Source organism: Lagenorhynchus albirostris, chromosome 15, assembly GCF_949774975.1.
Source record: "Lagenorhynchus albirostris chromosome 15, mLagAlb1.1, whole genome shotgun sequence".
Classification (NCBI taxonomy): domain Eukaryota; kingdom Metazoa; phylum Chordata; class Mammalia; order Artiodactyla; family Delphinidae; genus Lagenorhynchus; species Lagenorhynchus albirostris.
In genome coordinates, this window is record NC_083109.1 from 77601976 (window position 1) to 77628243 (window position 26268).

Here is a 26268-nt window from a genome sequence, read left to right on the forward strand (position 1 = left end):
CGGGGGGGCGGTTGCCGAACCGTGGAAGGGGGAGGAGCAGGCGTGTTTATGGCTCTGCCTTGAGGCTGGGCTTGGATGCTGCAGGAGGAAAAATAGTTGAAGGCCTTGGGAGGTTGAAAAAAAAAAAAAAAAACAAGTTGGATTTTTCCCACTGCCGGTCAGGTTCTGACTTTTGTGAGCCCCAGTGGGTGCTTGGATTAGAGTGGTGTTTTTTTAAGGAGCCCTAGCCCAGTGGAGTGTGAGTGCAAGCTAGCCGCTGTAACTTAAATCCCTTGTTTGTCCACCATTGTGACTGTTGAAAGGGATGAAGTTGTTGCTGGCTGGGTTTTCCGGGCGTTGAGGCGGAGGTAGTTCTCCTTCTCTGCAAAATGAATGAATAAATTACAGGTCAAGGTTAATGTTAAAATGCCGGAACCCTAGGCTAACACCTCTTGGGTGCTGAGTTCAGGGGAGCTCCTGGGATGTGGGGAAATAATTCAGTCCGAGCCTCTTATCTGCCTGTTAAAGTTCTTCCCTGGAAATCTCACTTCGATGTGTGTGTGTGTGAGCGGGCAGCTCAGTCCCGCCATTGTTTGCGAGATGGAATGAGAGCCAGTGGCATCTTGTTTACTTTCTTCTCTGGCTGCTTGCTGGGGTATGGAGGGTTGGAATCCTCACCTTCTCTGGGCCCTGGCTCCTTTGATTGCAAAGGTAATTATTAAACAGGTCATTTGAAAACAAAAGCCAACAGCTCAGATTCTGAACCTCCCCCTCCTCATCGCCCCCCACCCCAGCCCCATCTGGTTGTTGACACCCACCCATTCTGCATTTACCTGCCCTCTGCTCCCCACCCCCTAGCCTGTCTTGAGATTCCAAGGCCGGAGTTAAGAGAAAATGGCCTTGTTTTTCCAACCCTTGGCCGTCAGCCCCAGGCAGCCCCCTGGCTGATTTCTCGGCTACCATTCAAACCACCAGGATGATGACTCAGGCTGCTGCTGTGCGGGGCCTGGGTGCTGGGAGGAGGGGGCATTTGGGGGCTTCTTAGAAAGGCAGCAAAGGGCCACTCCCTCTGCCCCTTTCCCTTTACAGAGGGATTGGCCCTCTTCCAGCCCCCAGCCCAGGGTCCAGTTTGGAGGACTCATAGATAGGCCTGTCCTGGGGGTGAGCTCCTGCTGACCTGTCTGACCACAGAAACCGCACCCCTCAGTGGGTCCTGCTTCTCCCACTCTTGCAAGAGGCAGCTGGTCTGAGGCCCAGGTGACCAGTCCAGTCTCAAGATGGCTCAGAGGTCAAAGGTCATCTCCATGTCTGCAGGGTCTAGCCCTAGAAGGTGCTGAGCACATTTGTCAAGTGGCCAAAGGCCTGCCTCCCCAGCACTCTGGGCCAGGACACTGGCTTCAGGTTGTGACTAGCCCCCTCATTGCCTGTGTGACCGTGGCAAGGTCCTTTCCTTCTCTGGCTCTGCCTTTGTCCATCTGTAATGAAGACAGCACCACTTGGCCCCCTAGGTTTCACACAGCTGTTGTGTGTGTGTAGCATGGAATGATTGTGGAAATTGGCTTTTCTGCAAGTATAAGGGGTAGCGGGCTGTGGATATATTATTTAAGCAATTTTCAATGATCAGTCATCCAGGTAGAACTTTTGGTCCTTTTTTTGATCCTTCCATCAGTTCCTGCCCCCAAGTGGTGGCCCATAGCCCTGTCATTTTTGTCACTGTGCCTTGTTTACAAGTTTTCAGTCACTCCCTGTAGGGGTGAATCCTCAGCATGGCATTTGAGACCCTTTGGGATCTGAAGCCAGAATTCTCATCTTTAGTCACTCTCTGGTAAATACCGTGTGACCCACAATTTACTTCCCTTCACACCTCCCTGCTTTAGTTCTCTCTCTCTCTCTCCCTCTCTCTCTCTCTCCCTCTCCCTCTCCCTCTCTCTCCCTCTCCCTCTCCCTCTCTCTTCCTCTCTCCCTCTCCCCCCCTCCCTCCCTGGAACCTCCTCCTCCCACCCCCCAGCAGTAAATTCCTATTCAACACTCAAGATCTAGTGCTATCACCCAAAACTTTCCTGAACCCCTCTTGCCTCCACCCCCAGCAGACTTAGTCACTTCCTCCCTCTCATGTCTACCTGGGTGGAGGCTTGGGGAGGGATGTGGCATCAGTAGATGCCCACTCCGTGTGCGGGTGCAGCTAGGTTCAAGAGATGCTGAGATACCCTGCCTCTTCCTCTTTGAAGCCCAGAACCTGGTGGGAAAGGAAGAAGAGGCGATCACAATACAGCAGGGAAGGGAGTACCTAGGGGGTAGGAGCAGGATCTGGGGGACCGCCTGAGGGAGCCTGGGAGGCTTCCTGCAGGAGGTGGCACTGTATCTTAGGGCTTTAAAATAGGATTTAGTTCAGTATCCTGCATATGCCACGGTACAACTCTGTGAATTAGATGGAATGAAGGAATCTGCAATGAAGGAATCTGAGGCTCAAATGTTAAGTGACTCATTCAAGGTCATGCTGTAAGTGGTAGAGCCCAGATTTGAATCAGCATCTTTCTGGCTCAGGCTCAGAGATTTGCTATTACAGGTTCATTGACACCCATATTCAACAGTTATGTCCACCCCCTTGTATTTGCAGCGTACTGTTCTAAAGCTTTAGGAGCACAGGATGGAACCTGTAGATCTTGCTGCCCTGCCTCTGTGGCCCTTATCTTCTGCCAGGAATGCATGTCCCTCATCACTTCCCATCTAGACTTACTACTTCCTCCCCTTAACCTTTCATCACTTCTCAACTTTTTTCCATAACAGTATATCGTTTGCTTGTCTTATTCTCCCACCACCTAGATTACAAACCTTACTTTCAGGAAGTTTTTTGTGCATCTTTTTATCTTTTCCTTCTCCCCCCACCCCACTTCCAGTACCAGAGATAATAGAGCTACCACTGATTTCACCATCTGTTCCAAAGAGATGAAGACACTGGGTTTGGAGAAGTAAAGTGGCCTGCTCAAGGTCACACAGCTGGGAAGAAACAGGATTGGGATTTGAACCAGGTCCTTTCTCTGCTGTGCTTAGCACACTGCTTTGTAGGCACTTAGTAACTGCCTATCTGATGGATGTCTGACTCGTGCAGAGTGACCCAGATTCCAGCCAGAGTCTTTTCTGAGTGCCTTGGGGGCTGGAAGAGGCTCGGCAGGCTGAATCACACCTGGAGAAACAAGGCCCAGAGCCCCTGCCCCAACTCTCAGGGTAGCATCTGAGTGTAGCTGGAATAGGGGGCAGAAGGCAGGCTGAGTACACTTATTCTAGACACAAAGCTGGAGGCGGAGACCCTGGCTGAGCAAAATCAAGGCTACCGCAGAGCTTCGCCCTATGATAGCCTGAGGTTCTGTAGCCTGGCCGAGGGCCCCGCCGCAGCCCACCCCACCATTCCAGTCTCATCTCACATGGCTCCCAGCCACAGAGATTATTTGCGTGCATACACACACGCTATAGTGTCTCTAGCCTCAGGCCTTTGTCTGTCTGCCTGGAATGTTGCTCTTTGCCCTACCCCCCTTGTCCACCTGCTCCTTCTTTTAGATTCCATTTTAGCCTCACCTCCTCCAGGAAGTCTTCCCTGAGAGCACAGCTGAGCTCAGACCCTTCCTCTGGTATGATGGGCTTAATCTCAAAAAGATGTAATGTGACCAACCGTGGACTATCAGCAGGCTCCTTTGGGCTGCAAATAAGCTGGCCCAAACAATAAGAAGTATGAACTTTGCACGATGAGGTCATGAATCGGGCTGTTTGAGGGTTGGTAACTTAAAGGCTTGATGATGTCATCAAGGGCCCGGTCTTTCTCTTTGGCTCTGTGGAATGGCTGGGGCAGCTCCAGGCATTATGGGCAGTCACAGGACAGGGTGGCAAGGACTCAGGGAAGCGAAAGGGCTGTTGCCTCCCAGGGTCTATGAGAAAACCTGTCTGGGAACACACCCCCTCACACACAGACTCTCATCTCATTGGTCAGAACTAGGCCCATGAGCATTCCTCCACCAGTCACAGTTACAGGAAATGAGACTGTCACGAACTCTTCAGGATCCACCACTGCAGCTGGGGCCGGCTGCCTGGAAGCTCGTGGCCTCTGGGAGGTGGGGCTCCCTGGGGACCCCAGTTTGCTGTCGCAACCCCGGAAGGGAAAACTGGGAATAATTAATAAGTGTACGGTAAAAACAACAATGACAACAATAATAGCTGACACTTATAAAGCATTTACTACATTCCAGGCACTGTTCCAAGCACCATATATCTGTTAGTCCATTTAATCCTCACAGCAGCCCTCTAAAGTTGGAGCTGGATTGTCCCCATTTTTCAGATGAGGAAACTGAGGACCTTGAGTGCCCAAGGACACACAGAAGTGGCAGAGCTGGGATTTGAACCCAGGAAGTGTGGTCGCAGAACCTGTCCTGAGACCACTCAGCCAAGTCTAAAATCACAGCGGTTTGGACACCCACTCCCCAGGGGCCACTAAGCAGAGGTGTCACTGAGAGTCCATGGCAATGAAGCGGGGGCAGGGGCAAGATCATTATCCTGAAATGCAAGTTCAGGTGACAGGAAGCTGCAGCACCGTCTTTTTTTTGCCTGTGAAATGCTTGTGTCCAGAAAGTCCATCTCATTTGATTGGCAAGAAAAAGCACCGAAGTGATATGCAGTAAGCACGTGCTCACAGCAACCCACACTGCCCACTCAGGCCAGACCCGCAGTCTGCAAGTCTCGGGTAGAGGCATTTACAGGAGAAAAGCTCAAAGTTGCAAAAAGTCCATTCAGAGTCCACTGTTTTCTTGAGTGCATGGGGCTGAAGCCACTGTTTGATTGCATTAGAGAAAGACAGGCTGGCAGGGGAGTTAAGGCCTGGGACCTGGCACCTGGGATGGAATCCCAGCACCCCTACATCCTGGAGGTGTGACCTTGGGCAAGATGCTTGACCTCTCTGTGTGCTCAGTTTCTAAAACAGGGATAGAGATCATGTCCACTGCCTAGGTTGTTGTGAGGACTTAGAGAGACAAACCATGACCAGCACTTCAAATGGAGCCTGGTCCACTGTAAACTCCAGTAAGTATTAGCTGAGAGAGAAAATGCCCTTTAAGCTGGTCAGTGACAGTCTGCGGAGGCAGAGTTTGAAAAGCCCAGGGTTAGGGGATTTTTCTAAGGCTTCTCATGCGCATACAGTCACACTCTGGACGTGGAGATTCTGTCACTGCCCTCCAGGTACCTCACCAAGGACGCCAGGCATTTAGGGCTCTGAAAGGGGCAGCGAAAATGCTGTAGCATCCCACAGCTGCAAGCAAGTAAGGCTTCCTAGAAGAGGCGGCACTGGGAGCTGAGTCTGGGTGGAATAGGGAGATGTCAGGCGGTAGAGGTGCTGGGGATGAAAGAAGACAGGCCAGGCAGGGAGCAGGATGGAGGAGGTGGGGAGAGCACAGGGTGAGCCCCAGAGCCAATTCCCACGCCCGCCTGGGGTATCCATGACCTGTTGCTGCCCCAGAGAAAGGGGCTGGCTCAGCCCCAGCTCCCAAGCACCAGGTATGGAAAGCACAGAGTTGTCCTTGGCCTGCCCCACACCCAACTGCTTAGCGAGGTCCGCCCCTCCTCACCCGAGCCCCCTGCTTCTGCCGGCGCCAGTCCTTCTCATCTGCCCCCTGAATTATCCAAACAGCTTTGCCACCAGTCCCATCTGCCTCCAGGACAGTGCAAATGGTTAGCACAGCCAGAGCCCTCTGGGCAGGAGGAACCACAGGAGCAAAGGCCTGGAGGCTGGAAAGAGAAAGGTGTATGCAGAGTGCAGGCTGGGACTTGTGGCCCGTGTGACCACAGCTTGGGGTTGGTGCAAATTGGTATGTTTTGTTCACGCAGAAACCCTGCAACGTGCACCTGCTACATGCAGGGCCCAGTGGAAGACACAAAAGGAGCTTTGGTCCAGTGGGAAGAAAAGGTGTGTTCTCTGCCGAAGGTAGAGGGTGAGAGGCCCAAAGACCCAGAAGGAGGGGACAGCTGGTACCGCGGGGGCTGAGTGGAGGCCCTGTGGCCTCACCAGAGGTGGTGCTGGGGTAGATGTCATGGTTCACTCTGAATCTCTGACTGTATCTCTGCCTTGCTCAAAACCGTTCTCAGACTGCCCCCCGATCCTTATCTGGCATTGTGAATATTCTTTGGTCTGACTTCTGTCCTCTCTGGCTTTGCCCCATCTCTCCACCACACATGCCCTAGCTTTAGAGTAACTGTGGCAGTTTTTAAATACCCCAAATTCTTTGACACTGTTCCCTTCAAAAGCTGGACCTCCCTTGCCTTTAAGTGTGGGGTCTGGATTAGTGACTTTCTTCTAATGAGCAGAAGGGAATAGAAGCAATACTGTGAGGCTTCTGGGGCTAGGGCTTAAAAAGATAGCTTCTGCCTGGCACTGCTTTGCTCTGTCTCTCTCTTGCTCTGTGGGAAGCCGGCTGCCATGTTGTAAGGACACTCAAGCATCCGTGTGGAGAGGCCCACAGTGGAGTGGAACTGAGGCCTCCCACCAACAGCCAGCCTGTGAGTGAGTCACCTTGACAACAGATCCTCCTGCCCCAGGCAAGCCTTCCAATGCCCGCAGCCCCAGCTAGCACCTGGGCTGCAACCTCATAAGAAACCCTCAGCCAGAAGTGCCCAGGTGTGCCATGCCCACATTCCTAGCCCATAGGAGCTGTGAGGGATACACAAGTTTGTTGTTTCAAGCGACTAGGTTTTCAGGTAACTTGTTATGCAATGGATAACTGATACGGTGACTATGTAATTTATCATCCAAATGGGGACACTTCTGAGAATAACAGGGAGCACTAAAAATAATTACCCTGGACAACAGGGCAAACCAGAATGCGTGATCGCCCTAGCCAGCTTTCATCCAGCCAGAGAGCTCTTGAAGCCACCCTGGGGCTGGGTAAGTGGCTTTCTGGGATCACCTGTGCCTCAGGGTATAGGGTGGGAGAGCTAGTCCCCCTCTGTCCTCACGCCGGGTGCATGTCCAGGCCTCCTCAGGACCAGTGTTTCACTGCACTGACTCGTCTTCTGTTGCAAAGGACTGAGCTTGCGCTTCCTGGCAAATGTTTTTCTTATAACAGACCTCCGGTCTGAGGAACCAGCCCTGAATAAACCAGCCTAGCCCCACCGGTGCTGGAGCAGTCAGGTTCTGGTTGTCCAAGACCCAGTGTTGCACCTTGGCACAAGCAGACAGGCCTACCAGCATCACCCCCAGCTGCCAGTTCCCCCAAACCTTTAGCCACTCAGTTTGTGGTGAGTGTGTTAAATTACACCTTCTAAGGGGAAGCTCACCTCTGGATGCCTTACACTCTTCCTTGCCTTAATTGTAATATATTGGACACACCCGGACCTCTGAGATCTAGGCTTACAAGCTTGGGGTCTCATCTGCCCACCCATGTTCCTGGCAGCATCATTCACAATAGCCAAAAGGTGGGAGCAACCCGAGTGCCCGTAGACACATGCACGGATAAGCAAAATGTGGTCCGTACCTATAATGAAGTATCATCCAGTCTTAAAAAGGAAGGAAATTGTGACACATGCTACAACATGGATGAGCCTCGAGGACATTATGCTAAGTGAAATAAGCCAGCCACAGAAAGACAAATAGCGTTTGATTCCCCTTACATGAGGTACCTAGAGAAGTCAATTCATAGAGACAGAAAGTCAAGTGGTGGTTGCCAGGGGCTGGCGAGGGGGGGTGAGTGGGGACTTGTTATTCAGTGAGTATAGAGTTTCAGTTTTGCAAGATGAAGAGTTCTGGAGATCAGTTACAAAACAATACGAATGCACTTACTACTGAACAGTAAACTTTAAAATGATCAAGATGATAAGTTGGATAGCATGTGTGTTTTACGGAAATTTGGGGGACAAGAGAAAAAGGTAGGAGCCTGGCGAGTGTGCAGAACCAAAGGGCAGTGTGGTGGGTGAGTGGATGGCGTGAGCCACGGCAGCGTGGGCAGCAGAGTCAGACCGAGGGAAAGAGCTGGCACCCAGTGAGACAGCGGCTTGGGGCACGTCATGCATTAACTCGCTTGATCCTCACAGTAACCCTTAGCACGTAGGTACAATTACTGGCCCCGTTTTGCAGATGGGGGAACTGAGACACGCACTTTGCTCAAGATCACAAAACCAACAAGTGAAGAGTAGGGTTTTTTTTTTTAATAACAGCTTTATCGAGAGATAACTCACATACCACACGCTTCACCCTCTTCAAGTGTACAACTCAGTAGCCTCTTGTGTATTCAGAGCTGTGCAGCCGTCACCACGGTCTAATTCCAAAACTCGTCCATCGTCACCCAAAGAAACCATAAGCAGACATTCCCTAGCCCCTGGCAGCACTCATCTACTTTCTGTCTCTAGGGATTTGCCTGTTCTGGACATTTCTTATCAATGGAATCATACAGTATGTGGTTCTGTGTGACTGGCTTCTTTCACGGAGCATCATGTTTTCAAGGTTCATCTGTGTTGTAGCCTGTGTGTCAATACGTCATTCCTTTTTATGATAGAATAGTATTCCATTGTATTGGATAGACCACATTTTGTTTATTCATCCATTGATGTATGTTTGGATTGTTTCCACATTTTTGTTATAAAGATCACTGCTGTGAACATCTGTGTACAAGTGTTGGTGTGAATGTGTGTTTTCATCTCTCTTGGGTAGATCCCTAGGGATGGAATTGCCGGGTCACGTGGTAACTCTGTGTTTAACATTTTGAGGATCTGCCAAGCTGTTTCCCACAGCGGCTGCACCATGTGACACACCTGAGGAGTAGGGATTTGAACCCAGGACCTCTGGCTGCAGAGTCCATGTTCGTAAACCACCACACTAGCTTAATATGGGCAGGAGCCTGGAGTCCCTTACCGGCTAGATGACCACAGTCTGGGCTACTGAACCTCTGGGAGACTCGTTGTCTTTGTGGGCAAACAGGATTATGGGGAAGGGATAGCCCAGGTTAAGCACCCGGCCACAGCAGGCTTTGCCCATGGTCTTCCTGGTACAGCGCTCACTGGAGCTTGGTGTCACCTAAGCAGGCGCATCGGTGGAGGCAAGGAAGTGTGACATGTAGGTTCCTGTAGCTCTTGGGGTCCTTGGAGGGCCTGGGCATCTGTCAGTGGAGAGGGGGCCTCCCCAGCTGACCCAGCCTAGGCTGTGGCCACCTGATCTGAGCCTAGGCTGCCGGGAGGTATACAGTTCTGGCAGGAAGGGAGTGGGGGGCAGTCAAGTCAGGCCTCCCTCCTCCCACACAGGCCTCGGACCCTGGGCAGTACCAGGTGCATACGTTCAAGGTAGGGTTAGTTTTCCCTCCAAGGTGGGCCTCCTGGACGCTCCCCTGGACTTTCCTCTCCACCCTCAGGACCTCTCCACCAGGCCCACCTTCCTTGAGCCCCTCCCCACCCCACAATTTACTCCCTTTCTTGAGCAGGAAAGGCAGTGGGTGGAAATTTGTTCTCAAAGTTCAATCTTTTTCCTTCAGAGTTCAAAAATCACTGAGGCAGTGACTGATAGGATGGATTTAGAACAAACAAAGCTTTTAGCCTCGGCGATCTTTCTTGAGAGCCTACTACGTGTCAGGCTGCAGTAGGGTTTTCCATCCTTTTCCCTCACCAGGCTCCATAGGAAGGAGGGCTCCCAGCCGACGGTGGAGTCAGCGGCTCGTAACTCACCCCAATTCACACAGCAGACACCTAGCAGACTGGGGCTCAGGCCTGTGCTAAGGCCCATTTCTCAGGGGGCGTACACACTTGTAAGAGTCAAGAAAACGTGTTTTTAATCCAACGTCCACCATTTACCACCTCTGTGACCTTGGACAGCTTGTTGAGAGCCTCAAAGGAGGCTCAGTTTCCCCATCTTTCAAATAGGCACCATGCTATCGAGCTCTTTGGGTTCCACTGAAGATTAAGTGGGAAATTTTACATCAAGGCCTTAGGCGTCTGACCCACAGTGAGCTGATCATTCATATGAATTCGACGGATAGCTTTTGAGGACCGAAGTGCCCTGGGCTGGACTGCACCCCTTGGCGAAGGGCCTCTGTCCCCGCGGTGCTGATGGTCTGTTCTGCTTTGAAATTGTTGGAAGGGCTGAGCTGGCGGTTGCAGGATGGAATGACTAATTCTGGTTTTTATTTGACCAGGGGTGTTTTTTTTTTAATTGAGTGAGCTGTGGGGACTGACAGACTGGCCCAGGGGGCCGGGGATGGGGAGGCTAAAAGCAGAAGAGGAGTCTGCAGGCATGTGGACCCGAGAACCTTTGTGGTTAGGCCGGCGGCCCACCGTAAGGGCAGCTTGTCAGAGCCGAGAGTGCTGGTGTCCTTTCAAAGGCATGAGCTCTCCGCTCCCAGCAAGGTCCTGGGAGCCCTTCTCAGATGGTGGCGATCGCGAGACCCCTCAGTGCCCACCTGTACTGCCGGCCTCGCTTGGGCACCAGCTGTGTTGTTAAAACGCCCCGTAAAAAATCAAACCATTGGAAGGTTGCCCTGAGTTAATGCCCCGAGGAGCACTTGTTCTCAGAAGCCAGGACCCCTGAGTCCTCCTGCAGAATGAAGGTTCTTGCATCACCCCCACCCCTACCCCGCACACACACCCCTGTCCCATGAAGGCAGGTGTCCTCCGCAGACTCATCCCTTCACCCACCAAGGGCAGGGACCGGCCAAGGGGGATCCCCGTGGGAGCAGTTAGGTGCCTGTGAGGTCTGGAAGCCTGTGCCTCCAGCCTCCGAGGGCTTGTCTGCCACCCCAGGGGGAATCAAGCCCATGGGGCAGTGGCTCGGGAAGGCAGAGGCTGCACCGTGGAGAGGGTTCATTCTTGCCTTCTGGGGTTTCCTTACACCTGGCGTGGATTCTTGGCCCTTGAGGCTTCCTTCATCTCCACTAGTTCCCAAGTGTGTCTCGATACCCATTCTGTGCCACATGCTGGCCCTTTGAGGGCTTGGACACCAACCCTGGACTCGTTGTGGACAGCACGGTGGGGAAGACGGCTCTCCAAGATCTTGATTACACTAATCTGGTGAGAGGAAAGTCCTCAAGGCTCGGGGGAGCTCGAGGTACAGGGGAGGAAGTACAGTTGAGTCCAGGTGGGTCGGGGAGGGCTTCCGGGAGAGGTGGCATTGAGCCAGGCTTGAAGCATTGAGGTAGAGAAGGGACTTCCAAGAAGGTGGCACAGCATGTGCAAAAGCACAGAGCCCTGGCCAATGTGGCCCATGGTGAGCTGGAGCAGCGTGGGAGCTGGAGGGGATGGCCCCGTTATGAGGGGAGAGAGGGCTCTGTCCAGCCTCCTCGGTCAGGACCTTGTCACTGGTGTAATCCCAGGGCCGAAGAAGGCTCGTGGGAGAGGGGAGGGCAGGGCAGGTAAGGAAGAGGACAGCTGGGGGAAATGGCCCAGTGGAAAAGGAAATGAGAGAGAATGTGGTGTGGGAAATCTAGGCTAGCGAAATGCCACTTCTGGGTGTATACCCGAAAGGATTGGAAGCAGGGTCTCAAATATTTGTACACCCATGTTCACAGCAGCGTTATTCACAACAACAAAAACATGGAAGCAACCCAAGTATCCATTGACTGATGAACTGATAAGCAAAATGTGGTGTATGCGTACAGTAGAATACTGTTCAGCCTTAAAAAGGAAGGAAATTCTGACACCTGCTACAACACGGATGAACCTTGGGGACTGAGTGGTATAAGCCAGTCACAAAGGATAAATACTGTACAAATTCATAGAGACAGAAAGTAGAATGGTGACGCACAGGGGCTGGTGATGGGGAGAATGGGGAGTTATCGTTTAATAGAGACAGAGTTTCAGTTTTACAAGACGAAAAGAGTTATGGGGATGGGTGGTGGTGACGGTTGCACAACAGTGTAAATGTAGTTAATACCACTGAGCTGTATACCTTAAAGTCATTAAGATGGTAAGTTTTTTGTGTATTTAATATAATAAAATGCATGCTGAACAACAGACAACAAATCCAGGCTAGTGAGAATGAGAAGAAAGTTGAGAGGTGGAGGTGTTGCAGGGTGTCGCGGGGGTGTGGAGAGGATTGTCACTGACAGAGCATGAGTCTTGATGGATCTGAGTTTGAACCCTCACTGTGCCGCCTGTATTAGTCAGCTTGCGCTGCAATAACAAAATACCACAGCCTGGGTGGCTTAAACAACAGAAATTTATTTCTCAGTTTTGGAAGTTGGTAATCCAAGATTAGGACGCCAGTAGATTCACTTCCTGATGAGGGCTCTCTTCTTGGCTTGCAGATGGCCGCCTTCTCCCTGTGCCCTCACATGGTCTTTTCTCGGTGCAGGTGCATGGACAGAGAAAGCAAGCGATATCTCTCTCTTCCTCTCTTAGGGCACTAGCCCCATCACGGGGCCCCATCCTCATGACCTTATCCAAACCTAATCACCTCCCAGAGTCCCCACCTCCAAATACCATCCCATCGGGGGTTAGGCCTTCAACATATGAATTTGTGGTGGACACAGACATTCAGTCCATATGCCCCATTTGGAGTCATTTCACTTCAGTAAGTCTCAGTTTTCATATCTGGAAAGTGCTGATGAGCCTCTGGAGTCCTGTTGGAGCCTCATGTGCTCTTGTGCATCCAATGCCTGGCCTCTAGGAGTTGCTCATCAGGCCTTGGCTGTCATCAGCTAGGCTTCCCTGAGCATCTGCCATTCTCTATAACCCCTCGATGTCCCCAGATGGTCTGGGGCTCTGGGAGATGCTCATTTCCCCCCTTGCAGGCTGTGCTTTGGGCCTCTCTGACTGGGTCTGGTGCTGGGGTCTCTAAGCAGGAGGGTGAGCACAGACCAGGTCTCAGGAAGGCTTAGGTGGGCTGTTTGTCTTCACGTTGAGGCTGGAGATCTTGGGATACCTTCCCCATTCTTTGTTTACCCACCCCTGAAGGACCTAGGCTTACTTGGGTAGTGGGGGCGGTGACCAAGCAGCTTCTAGCTGGAGAGAATGCAGAGTGCCAGGGTCTGCTTTAAGATGACAGGTCACCTGGCTTCTTAGGTGGGTCAGGGTCAGGCCCCCTCCCAAATAGAGGGTTGCAGGTGGGCAAGAGAGGTTGTACCCCAGCCTGGGGGAGGCAGGGAGCCCCATCATCCTCTGATCCTCCTCCATTCTTGTGGCATCAGGCTATGTCTGGGCTGTCGCCTGGATCCTGGGCAGGAAGGAGGAGAGGATTGTGACTGCCAGGGTCACAGCACAAGTGAACAGCAGGGCTGGGGTTTGATCCCCGGGATAGTCTGGCCCCCAACGCCATGACCCTGGCCATGACACCCTCCTTCCTGCACCCTCTCAGTGGCCCCTGCTGGCATGCCACTCTTACCTGGCTCCCCTGCCTTGGCAGTCCACCTTGGCCCTATCGCCTCCTTGCCTCTGTTTTTTTTTCCTTCGTTTTAAATGTTTGGATAGATAGCAAATTCACAATTTATTAGAATTCCAAAGTTACACAAAGGTGCCCAGTAAAAGCTTCCTCCCACCCTTGTTCTTCAGCCAACCAATTCCCGCCCCCACGGACAAGGAGATCAGTGGGGATCTCAGTGATATTTCCTGTGTGTGCGTGTGTATATATATATATGTGTGTGTGTGCGTGTGTATATGCAAATACGCATATGTAGTATTTTCTCTCTCTCTCTTTTTTTTTTTTTTAACATAAATTGGTGTTAAACCTTGCTCACTATTCCCATTCTGCACCGTGGTATTCTTCAGCTGAAGTTCGTCTTAGTGGTGATTCACATCCTTCATTTTAACTGTTGCACAGTTTCCCAAGGACCAGGTGACCATCATATCTTTAAACTTACTCCACAGGTGGACCTTTGTTCCCAACCTTTTTTGTCAGTATTTACAATTAATGCCATAACGTGTAACTTGGGGCACAGGCCTTATTTTTCATGCGTGAGAATATGCCTACAGGCAAATGCCTAGAAGCAGAACCCGGGGTCAGAGCACGTGTGTTGGAAAAGTCCTCACGTAGTGGCTGCGGAAAGGGGTTCCCATTGACATCCCTGTCTGGGGGTCCTGGACCTGCTTCCCACCACCTCACCACCCAGTGTGTCATCAGATAGCCCGGTAGGTAAAGGACCCCTCTATGTCACCTTCCATTCTGGGGGTGCGTGTTTATGCACATACATGCCAGCCCTGAGGCATTTGCTTGTCTTCTTGTTTGGGGCCCTCTGTCACCGTTCATCTTATTTCCCCCAGCCAGCTCACAGGCCCCCAGTGGGCTGTGGCAGGTCTTAAGCCTTTCACCTCCAGAGTACCCAGCCTCTAGTCGGCCCACCATAGTTAAAGCCCTGATTTTATTTGCTCTCCTATCAGGGTATTTGCCCATCTCTGTGGCCAGCTCCCCCGCTCTCCCCCTCCATGTGCAGGTGAAGACATCTGTCTGCAAGGCCCTGGGGCCCAGGTAGCCACACCTACATTCAAGCATCCCCAGTGTGCCCAGCCCTTGAAGCTGAGTCCACACCTCCAGGGGCTGCCCCCTCACAGGTCCAGAGCTCTCTCACCTCCACAAATGTTGGAAACTGGCCCAGGTCCCAGCACCCCCAGGCCTTTCCTCCTTCCTGCCAGACTTAGCTGATGGAGAGGCTCCAGGCTCTGGGAGCAGCTGGGCCTGAGCAGTGCCCTCCCTGGGGCTTCACAGCTGTCCCAGAGGTGAAGTGCGCCAGACCCCATAAAGATACCCGCCCGCCCCAGGGCGCTGGGTAGGCAGCTTCTGGCCCCTGTTGCCCTCAGAGAGCTCTGCAAGAGCCTTCTTGCCGCTGCCAAAGATGCAGCAAGAAGCTCACCCCCCTCCTGTGCAGGTGGAGGATGCTATCATCACAGAGGCCCAGGCCTACCCGCTTACCAGTCACATGTAGCATGTTCTGCCCACTTAACTCACGGCCTTTGGTGGAGTGTTAGCCTTTCCAGTCCTCAGTTTCTTCATCTGCAAAATGGGGTGATAACACTGACTTGGCCAGCTCATCAGAAATTCCTTTTAACATCGTTATGTTCTGATTACTTGAACGGCACTGTCTCCCTTTCTCTCCCTCCACGACTTTGGCAAATTGGATGTGGCCCTGGGATATAGGCCACAGCCAAGTGAGAATTTTAATAAAAGTGAAATATTTGGCCCAGAGCCCATGGAAGGCCCTTGGGGCCTGGCCCTTCTCATTGTGGGGCAGGGCCACTAGACTGTCATTGAGCTGCTCCAGGCAGCTCAGAGAGGTAATGACAGGTACAAACCCAGCAAAAGAAAACGCCGCATCCCCCAGGAGAGGTTGGGTAATAAGGAGCTGACAGTGGGTGCCTGTGTTGATTTTCGGCCCATCCTGACTCTGGGAAGTTGGTGTCACCATCAGCCAGGAGTGCAGGACAACGCGACAGCTTGGGCCGGGGCTTCCTTTGCAGGCATGTCTCAGCCATAGCTGGACCCCCAGGCCAGGCGCACTTTGGAAGCAGCAGGGGCTGACGACCCCTGTCCAGGAAGTAAGCATAGCTCTGCTGCTGACTGAGCCTGCCCCAGCCTGGGACAGCTAGGGAGAGTAGACCGACCAGAGGGTTCTTTGCCCCAGGGCAGGTAGGTGCAGGGCTGGAGGCTGGCCACAAAGGGGTCCCTTCCAGCCCTCTCCTGCCCCAGCCTAAGGTCTGGGACGGCACCATTTGGGTGTAAGCGCTGCCCTCCCTGGTGGAGAATGTTAGCACACTGAATATCTAGTTCTCGGCCACTCTGGGCTGGACCCAGCCTGACATCTTTAGTTCAGCTCTTTTATTTCATGGATTTGGAACTGAGTCCATAAAGGAGAGGACTTGCCAAGGCACGTGGCGGTCACACTGATTCCCCCAGGTGCAGGCAGGCCCTGGGGAGCTAGGCTGTGGCTCAGCTCAGAGCCCCTTCCCTTCAGCTTGGGAACCATTCTGTACCGTTTCTCATGGGCTTATGTTCATTGCAGCCCTTTTCCCATCATCTCTGGTCATTTGTCCAGTTGTTTCACGAGTCTCTTCTCAGTAGCCGGCAGTGTCTTTAAGGGTATTGTGGACTGAATGTTTGTGTCCCCCCAAAACTCATATGCTAAAGCCCTAACCCCTAGTGGGAATGTATTTGGAGATGGGCCTTTAGGAAGTAATTAAAAGAGGTCATAACGGTGGGGCCCTGATCCAATAGGATTAGTGTCCTTAGGAGAAGAGGCACCAGAGAGCTCGCTTGCTTTCTCCCCACGTGTGCACAGAAGGAAGGCCAGGCAAGGATGCAGCCTTCATCAAGCCAGGAGGGAGCCCTCTCCAGAAACGCTGCCAGCACTCCGTTCTACTTCCATCCTCCAGAACTGTGAGAAAATAAACTTCTGTTGCTTAAGGCCCCCAGTGCTTTGTTCTGGCAGCCCTGGCTGTTGTTGCCCTATGTGTCCCCCATGCCACCCTAGCCCTCCTGGACTGCTGAGATTGAGGACCAGTGGAAAGAGCCCCGACAAGACTGCCCCAAAGCCTCAGGGAGCCCATCTTGGTAACGGGAGGGTGAAGAGAGAGGCAGGTAGGTCAGGTACTCGTGGGCACAATAGCAATTTTCCTGCCCTTTCTCCCTGGCTCAAGGTTGAGCTCATTAAAAGAGCTAAGTGTCGGGAATTCCGTGGTGGTCCAGTGGTTAGGACTGTGCGCTATCACCAGGTTCGATCCCTGGTCTGGGAACTAAGATCCTGCAAGCCGTGCAGCGTAACCAAAAAAAAAAACCAAAAACAAACAAAAAAAAGAGCTAAATGTCAGTGCTAAACATTTTACCCCCTGAGCTAAGTGAACAACCGGGGGGCTTTTCCTGGGGGAAAGTAGTGGTAAACTCGAGACCCCGCCTCATGCCAGCAGCTAGTCCTTCACTCCTGAGGACCTCAGTGAGGTTCCGGACATCATGGAGACAGAGATGGCATCTGGACCTGGAATGGTCCCAGGGCCTGTGGCTTGGGGGGTTAACCGCAGCCGAATGACCTGGAGCTGCAGGCCCCGGAGGCGACGTGGACATTGTTTCAGGTGGAGGCTGCTTGCTCCTGAATGAGTGATGGGTAGAAAAGTTCTAGAACTGTACTGTCCCAGTCGGTAGCCTCTAGTTCACATTTAGTTAATATGAACTCTAGCTAAGTTCATATTAATTAAAATCGAGTCAGATTTTTTTAAGAATCCAATTCTTTAGCCACACTAGCCTCATTTCGTAGCACTCAGTAGCCACACGTGGCTGGTGGCCAACCCACCTGGACAACGCAGGTGTAGACCATTTTCATCATTCCAGGAAGCTCTCCTGGATAGCACTGTTCTAGGTTTGTTTGGACTCAGTAGAGAGAATGCCAGGTTCATTTCAACGATGGCTGTCCTGACTTAGGGTTGGGCGGAGTGGGGTCGCACCTGGCTGTACGTGCCACCCTTTGCGGGCAGATGCCGGGGGTACACCCCGTGGGCTCCTGGTCAGAGCAGTCGGGTACGCTGTAGTGGGATGTGGTTGAACCTAGGCTGGCCTGGCCGGCAGGAATTGGCTCCGTCTGGGGATCTCAGGGCTCCTTTCTGACATCCCAGCCGCCCCCACACTTAGCTCTGCTTCAGCTTTCTGCTCCAGCGCCACCACCTCCAGGGTGCCCTCCCTGAGCCCCAGACCCCCAGCACTCCCCCGCTTGCCCTTCTCTGCTTATCCGCTGCATCCACCCCGCCTATGTAAACACATCGTCACGTCTGCATCCCCAGCTAGCGCAGCGCTGGGCCCGTGGAACTGCGGTGGACAGGGCAGCGGCTTGGCGAAGCTGGAGCCGCAGTCCTTCCGACGTAGGCCCTGTGTTCTGACTCTGGGGGTGACAAGGCGCCAGCCCAAAGCGCGGGGAGACGCAGGGCATGCCCAGGGCCACCCAGCTTGCTAGGAGTCGAGGCTGAACAGGCCCAGCTGGAGGTGCTGAAGCCCCGTTGGAGCAGGGAGCAGCTGAGATGCCCAGGTCAGCATCCAGAGCGGGCAGGTGGTCACAGGCCGTCTTCTGCTTCACCTGGTTTACATGTCGCTTAACCTACTCCTGACCCCACCTCAGAGGCAGCCCAGTGAGCTCTAAGGGGTCCCAGGGGCCGTTAGCTCGGGACCCTGCCGCCTTACTCCAGGCACCGATCCCATGAGTGGTCACACACACAGACACCCCTTCATCCAGGAAATTGACTGCCCCTCAATCCCAAGACATTTGAGAACTTCAGGGGGACTAGGAAGGGAAAAATGGGGAATCTGTAGGCCAGACATGTTTTCTTTGGCCCACGCGGTGTGTTTTTTGAAAAGTACACCAACATTTAGCTCTCTCCTCCTCGCTTCCAAGATGACCAAGAAAAGAAGGAATAATGGTCGTGCCCAAAAGGGCCGCGGCCTCGTGCAGCCTGTTCGCTGCACCAGCTGTGCCCGACGCATGCCCGAGGATGAGGCCATTAAGAAGTTCGTCATTCGGAACATCGTAGAGGCCGCAGCTGTCAGGGACATTGCCGAAGCGAGGGTTTTCTGTGCCTGTGTGCTTCCCAAGCTGTGTGTGAACCTGCATTACTGCGTGAGTTGTGCCGTTCACTGCACGGTAGTCAGGAGTCATTCTCGGGAAGCCCGGAAGGACCGAACACCTCCACCCCGATTTCGGCCTGCGGGTGCTGCCCCACAGCCTCCGCCAAAGCCCATGGAAGGAGCTAAGTCCTTAAAGACTGAAGCATACTGTCCCCTGGAAAGAAAATAAAGTGGAAATTATACTTATAAAAAAAAATAGGGACTTCCCTCATGGCGCAGTGGTTAAGAATCCGCCTGCCAATGCAGGGGACACGGTTCAAGCCCTGGTCCAGGAAGATCCCACATGCTGCGGAGCAGCTAAGCCCGTGCGCCACAACTACTGAGCCTGTGCTCTAGAGCCCGTGAGCCACAGCTACTGAGCCCACGTGGCACAACTACTGAAGCCCGCGTGCCTAGAGCCTGTGCTCCACAACAAGAGAAGCCACCGCAGTGAGAAGCCTGCGCACCGCAACGAAGAGTAGCTCCCGCTCACTGCAAGTAGAGAAAGCCTGCGCGCAGCAACGAAGACCTGATGCAGCCCAAAATACATTAAAAAAGTACACCAACATTTAAATATTGAGAGAGATCACCAAAATCTGGATTTCCAGCTTTTCTGGAAAAATTGGAAGATCTTGCAACCCAGGGCCCACGTTTAACAGTACATCGGAGCTGAGTGGCAGCTGCCCCTCTTTGGTAGGAAAGGAGCCGCCGCCCCTGCCCCCAGGCAGCCTCAGTCCCTTCCATACCCTGGTGTCCCCCACCGCCCCACCTCCACTGAGACCAGGTACCAGGCCCATTTGTCATCGTGCTGTTACTGGCCTGTTTCTTGGGTACAGAAAAATATGTCTCTGCTATTCTGCCCCAAAAGTGCTAGGAAGAAAAAGAGGCTGAGAGTGCCATGGGCTTCTTGGTACAAGTGAAGAATGTTCCTGGGTATGGAATATGCAAAGCGTGTCTGACCCCTGGTTCTCTTCACCTGAGTATCTTGCACACCTTTGAGCTGTAACCCCCTGTTAAGGCATTTCCAAGCTCTTCCTTGATGTCCTCCTCCCATCCTCCGTCCACCCCCTTTGGTTTCTTGTCCCTGAAACCCCTGCAGAAACACATGTGCGTCTGTGTCCGACTCCCTATCTTGGGGGGCTCGGCTGACACTGCTGACTTGGTAAAGTTGGTAGCAGCTGAGCAGACCTCCTCTTGGGGCTCCTGACCGTCCTCCCAGGCTCCCAGCTGGAGGGACACAGGGGCCAGGGGTCTGATATGGCCAGGCTCACGGGCTTCGGTTTCTGGGTCCTGCATCCCCTGGGCGGCCCCCCGGTGGTCCACGGTGAATGGAGTATGAAGCCAGCTCCCCCCACCTAAGAGAAGATGGGACTCAAGCAGATACAGAGAGGCAGGTGCAGAGATAGAACAGCAAGATCGCCAGTGAGCTGTGGGAACTGCTCTCCATGCGGCCAAAGTGAGCTGCTTAAGACACAGACCCTCAAACATTTCAAAGCCGCCTTTTTCCTTTTTTTTTAATGGACCTCAGGTGCACAGAATGCAATTACTCATGATCCTTGTTCTGTGACATACTTATCGATCCTAGCTTTCAAGTTACGTTTGTTTATTGTTTGAATAAGAATACCCCCCACTGCGACCATGACATGATGGTAACTGCTGTCCACCCACACTTATCTTTCCCTTGACTTTTACAAACAGTTTTGTCCTGTGTATACACCTGACAAGGGTATCTGACTGTATTTTCTGGGGCTTGCCTTTTTCCACTCAACGATGTATTACAAAGTATAGATGATATTCCATGTTTCCCTGGCTGTACACAATTGGACCACAGCGCCGTAGAATATTTCTCTTCCGCGAGTTAGGGGTCTTCCCTTCTGGGGTCCGCTGCGTATGCTGCTTCCCCTGCCTGGATCTCATCCTCTCTGAGCCCTTCCCAGACACCCCATCCAAAGGAAACCCTCACAGCTGCTCTGTTTTTAAAAAAAAAAAAAAAAAAAAAACCTCCTTGGGGACTTCCCCGGCAGTCCAGTGGTTAAGACTCAGAGCTTCCAATGCAGGGGGCGCAGGTTCGATCCCTGGTTGGGGAACTAAGATCCCACATGCCTCGGGGTGCGGCCAAAAAGTTAAAAAAAAATTTTTTTTCTTTTTAAATAAATAAATAAAACGCTTCCTTGTTCCACAGCCCTTCCCGCAGTCAAACTATGGTAACGCTTTGTGTGCTTGTTTTTTGCCTGGCCCCATGTCAGCGGGGTCCTTCCCCATCTCAGCAGATGCTTGACTGCCGGTGCTCTAGGACCCACCCCGTGGAGAGGGTGGGACTCAGGCGCACTTGGGTGGGAGTTCTTGGGGGCAAACCTGAGCTACTTTTGTGGACTTACGGGAATTTGGGGCAGAGGAAGCCAGCCAGGAAATCTTTTTTTTTTTTAATAGGATGTTTATAGCAGCTTTATTCATAATAGGCAAAAACTGGAAACAACCAAATGTCATCAACAAGAGAAGGGATAAGCTAAACTCTATTATAATACATCATAAATGTATATAAACATACACATATATTCAGCAATAAAAGTGGCTACAAAATGACGTAAAGTAAAACAGATGCATCTCAAAAACAATACACTGAACAGAAGAGGCCAGACACAAGATAGTGCATCTGAGGTCACGCACAGCGTATGACCTCACGGCTGTGGGGCACACAAGCCGGCAAACGATCTGTGATGATAGAAATTGGCACAGGGCTTGCCTCTGGGTGGTCTTAGGGGCCCACAGGCAAGGGACAGAAGGCTTTCTGCAGTGATGGGAATGTTCAATATCTCTTTTGTTTAATTGGAGTATAGTTGATTTACAATGTCGTGTTAGTTTCAGGTGTACAGCAAAGTGAATCAGTTATACATATATCCACTCTTTTTTTTTTAGATTCTTTTGTTTCCATATAGGCCATTACAGAGTATTGAGTAGCGTTTCCTGTACTATACCGTAGGCCCTTATTATCTATTTTATATATAGTAGGGTGTATGTCATTCCCAGTGTCCCAGTTTCTCCCTCTTGATTGGGGTGGTGGCTAAATGGGAGTATACAATTGTCAGAATTCGTCTGACGGTACACCTAACATCTGCATATTTCATTATGGTAAATTATGCCATAGTTCGGAAAAAGGCTTTGAGTAAAAAAAAAAAAAAAAAAAATTACCTGTACGAAACTGTGCTCCAAGCCCAGGTTGACCTCATTAGAAACATTTGTCGCCTAAAGCGATGAGTGCCATTGAGGAGCTGCTCGGCCCGGGGCGGGGGGGGGTCGCCAAGGGGACTTTTTTTTTTTTTTGGCAACACCACGTGGCATGCGGGATCTTAGTTCCCTGATCAGGGATCGAAACTGTGCCCCCTGCAGTGGAAGCGTGGAGTCTTAACCACTGGACCTCCAGGGAAGTCCCAAAAGGGATGTTTTAGAGTCCTTTTCCCCATCCATCTTCAGGTCACCCCCTCACTGCCTCTGCCCCCTCAAACCTTTGTTCTGAGGACCCTAGAGGTACACCCTGGCATGTGAGCCATGTAGAAAGGCAAGAACTTGAACCTTTGGCCTCCACCCAGCCTGCCCTCTGGGATTTTTCTTCTCTGGTAGTGAAGTAGCAGCCACATGGGGCGTGCACAGATCTTATGCGTGTGGCTCTGTGAATTCCCACAGACTGACCACACCTGGGGAACCAGCTCCCAGGAAAAACCCATAGAGAACGTTCCCAGGATCCTGGAAGTCTCCCCACTACCCCCTTCTGGTCACCACTCCCCTCTCCTGCCCTCTCACCTGTCTTCTGTCGCCTCTGTGTGATTCTGCCCATTTTCGAAGCATTATTGGTGCCCAAACTGGGACAGTCCAGGCAAACCAACAGGTCGTTCCCGTCCATCACCTCCCTGCTGGCATTGCGGTGAACGGGTACTACTGGAACCAGCTTAAACCCCCGGCCCTGGGTCCTGACGTTCGGGGAGCAGTGGTGCTTCTGGTTTAGGGAGCAGTGTGCTCCACGGGGTGTAAGAGGTGTTCTCAGTCTTGTCTCGGAGAGCCCAGAAGTGCCAGGCCCACAGCGGCCGGGGGGGTCTGCAGGCATAGAGATAGCAGAGCCGGGTATGAGGCAGCCCCAGGAGCAGCAAGCAGGGGCTCCTTAAAGGGACACTGCCTTGCAGCTAGGCCCCCACCCAGGGTGGTCCCCCCCCAGCACTTGGTGGCGGATGTACCACGCTCAAGCCCCTGGTTAGGCAGCTTGCCAGCGACCTCTCCCAGCCAGGAAGGCCCAGGCATCCGGCAAGGGAGGCTGGCCCCCGGCCACTCTGGTTTTCCAACTTCAGCTGTGCACCCACCCTCAGCAGGCCCCCTCGGTACTTTTCAGGGTTCACCAGGTGAGTGCAATGTGTAGCCAAGGTTGAGAACCAGTGCTTTCAGCAAACAGCTGAGGTTTATGCAGCGTTTTAGCCCGTAAGCCCTGTTCTCACTGTGCGAAGAGGTGATGATCCTACTGGGCTCCTTTCCTGCCATTTTCCCAGCTGGAGCAAACATCCCTGCGTCTCTGAAGGGCAGAATTAAGACTAGCTGGGTATCGGTTATTAAAGAGGCCACCTTGATAGAGGTTTCTAGAAATAAGCTACCCCAGGATGGAATGAATTGCTGCGCAAAGGAGTGAGCTCCCCCTCCCCAGAGGTATGCAAATGGAGGCTCGGTCTCCGGGATCCCCTTACCGAAGGAGGCAGCACACAGTGGGCTTCCCAGCCTGATTCTGTACCTGTGCTCCATCTTCCTGTCTGAGTGATTCCAGGAAGATCCCTCCCCCCGCCCATTGCAGTTTTAATGGGGAACTTGTGGTAAATGATTCCACCGATTAAACCAACCCTCGCAAATCTCTTCCCTCTGCTAATTTATCTGGTTTGTAAATCTGAAATCTCAGCGTGGATCTGCTGGACGAGTTTACCTGGAAATGGCCCTCCTCCTCTCCCCCCTCTGTCTCCCCCTCCCCCTCCCGGCTTAAGGTCCACAGGGCTCTGAGCGGCCCGGGCTCCTTGCCCAGGATGCCCAGGAGAGGCCCCTGTGAGGGCCTCGCTCTGCTGGGTTCGGAATCCGAGAGTAAACAGATCGAGTGTCAGCCAGGCTGCCCATAACAGGCAGCCACAGCCATTGAAAATGAGAACTGTACTCTGAGATGACTCAGCCTTCGGCCCCAGGGTCAGGGCAGCCCCAGGCCCTGGCTCTGCCCTGGTGGTCGGCTGTCGACCACGCCCAAGGGGAACAGCAGTGGGTTTTGAGAGTCGACTGGTGTGTGATTCCGTTTTGTCCCATCAGGATGAGGGCACGCGCAGCAGCCTTGGTTGTCTGGCGGGTCACTGTCTTCAGTTTCCTTGTCTGTGAAATGGGCATCAACACTTCCTGTCTTAGTGGGCAGATGTGAGACATGAGTCTGAGACCAGTCCAGCCGGCATAGGCAGAGAAGTGCGAGTCTGAGGCTTGGGGAGAAAGCCTGGGCCACAGGGGCTGGGACCCTGGGAGGGAGAGAATTGGCAGAGAGGGTGTAATGAGAGAAGAGCACTGGGTAGGCTTGGAAGAGAAGACACTGCAGGAAGCAAAAGGAGAGTGTCGATACTGGAAGACCCTGCTGTGGTCGGTATAAGTGTCCAGGCTGAGGCCTTGGCCCACCATGTAAGGTCCAGCCGAAAGGTCCAAGGACAGGAGGGTGTGAGGGAAGAGGCCATCAGCTTTGGCTGGTGGAGGTCACTGGTGAGCTGAGGAGGATCCATTGGAGGGTTGAGTCAGGCCAGCGGCAGTGGCTGGAGGACTGGTGGTGGCGGAGGGAAGAAGGTGACGGGCACGAGGGAGCCTTTTTTTAGGACGGAGGAAACTTGAGTCTGTTTGTCACCAAGACAAGGAAGCCAAGTATGAGATTCCTGAGGAAGAGGCGCCAGTGGGAACAGAGGCTTAAAGATAGGTTGCCACAGTGGTACCGTTTTTCTGAGGCCAGAGAAAGGGGATGAGATGGATGGAAAGGCAGAGATGTTTTGAGAGGGCGGCCTAAGTCTTAGGAACTTGGAAATGCAGGTTGGAGTGCAGAGCGTGGGCATGGGGAGACGAGGGAGACGGAGGGTTGAGCTGCTCCCGAGAGGGGTGGAGGGACAAGATCCAGGCCCTGGGGGATTTCCAAGCTGGAGGTTAGTGCTGATGGGGGGCCATCTAAGGATGGGGTCGGCCAAGGGGCCCACCCAGGACACCCTGCCCCCGAGCCAGCAGCAGACGGTACAGAATTGGAGGGGCCACAGGAGGTGAGAGAGGCGCAGAGTGACCTGGGAGCTGAGGCATCTCAGAGTTGCCAGGCAACAGGATGGCAGCTCCATCCAGGCAGTACCTCAGTGTGGGTCCAAAGTCTTATAATGGCGAATCTTCTAGGGACCGTTGGTTCCCAATTAATAGTGTCAGGAGCTTGGTGGGGCGGGGCTGGGGGGACGAGGACCACAGATTGCTTTAGGGTCGGGTCTTTTGATTATTGTTTTCAGCCTGCTGACCGAACATCCTTGGAGGGTGTGTGTGTGTGTGTGTGTGTGTGTGTGTGTGTGTGTGTGTGTGTGTGTGTGTGTGTGTGTGTGTGTGTGTGTGTGTGTGTGTGTGTGTGTGTCTCTGTGTGTGTGTCTCTGTGTGTGTGTGTGTGTGTGTGTCTCTGTGTGTGTGTCTCTGTGTGTGTGTCTCTGTGTGTGTGTGTCTGTGTGTGTCTCCTCAGCTGCAGTATGAGGAACAGGGGAGGTTGAATAAGCTTCCAGTTCCAGAGAAAACCAGGGGAACATGAGGGCCATTATCCGAACTGAAAGGAGAGAAAGAAACCAGTGCTGCTGGATCAGCCGTTCGTGCTTTTATCTACAGAGGGATGCCGACCTTGAACCCTGGCCCCGTGATCGGTGGGGTTATCCCCCTGTTTATGAGAGAGGACACAGGCTCAGGGGCTGCATAAATGTCTAAGGCCACCAGGGCTTACCAAAGGGGAAAGGTGATGGGGAGGGATCAATTAGGAGTGTGCAATTAACATATACACACTTACATATATAAAACCAACAAGGATCTGCTGTAGAGCACAGAGAACTATACTCCATATCTTGTAATAACCTATAATGGAAGATGTAAAAAAAAAAGAATATATACATATATAGATGTATCATTGAATCACTTTGTTGTACACCTGAAACTAACACAACGTTGTAAATCAACTATACTCCAATATAAAATTTAAATTATTTTTAAGTTTTTAAACGAAAAAAATAGGACCATCGGGGCTGGTGCTGTAACGGAGACCCAGAGCATTAGCCCTTTACACACAGCACCATCAGACTATTAAATAGAGACTGGACTGTGGGGACCAAGTTGGGGACCGAATATACATCTCTTGAACCCAAGTGAGCCCCCAAATCACTGACCAGCCAAGACCAAATACAGTGACCCAAATGGGAGTGAGTTGTCGCCCTGGGACCAGTCCTGTCCGTTCATCTAGGACTCTAGGCTGACTCTGGCTCCTGGACCCTTCTCAGGCCACCTCCTCTGGGTAGCCCTTGAACTTCAGCGTTTCCTGCACCTTTTTACAGCCTAGCAGCCTACCCTGCCTCCTGTTCTGTGGCTGTGTCCCTTCTGCCAGACCCCAGTCCCAATCACCTGCAGCCCCTCATCCTTGCACCAGTGACCTCAGCTCAGGTTCATGACCCTCACCCATCGTGTGTCTCTGCACGGCTCACCTTTATGCATTTAACTAACTAGCT

General features: G+C 52.5%; 2 protein-coding genes across 2 annotated transcripts in view; both read left to right on the forward strand.

Moving 5' to 3' along the window:
* CASTOR2 (cytosolic arginine sensor for mTORC1 subunit 2) overlaps window positions 1-26268 on the forward strand; it is a 55133-nt gene that overhangs the window by 859 nt on the left and 28006 nt on the right. The window lies entirely within an intron of this gene.
* Window positions 18282-18689, forward strand: LOC132505513 (small ribosomal subunit protein eS26-like). The gene has a single exon (XM_060123605.1). It carries the CDS (start codon window positions 18291-18293, stop codon window positions 18687-18689), a length of 399 nt encoding a protein of 132 aa, XP_059979588.1. The 5' UTR covers window positions 18282-18290.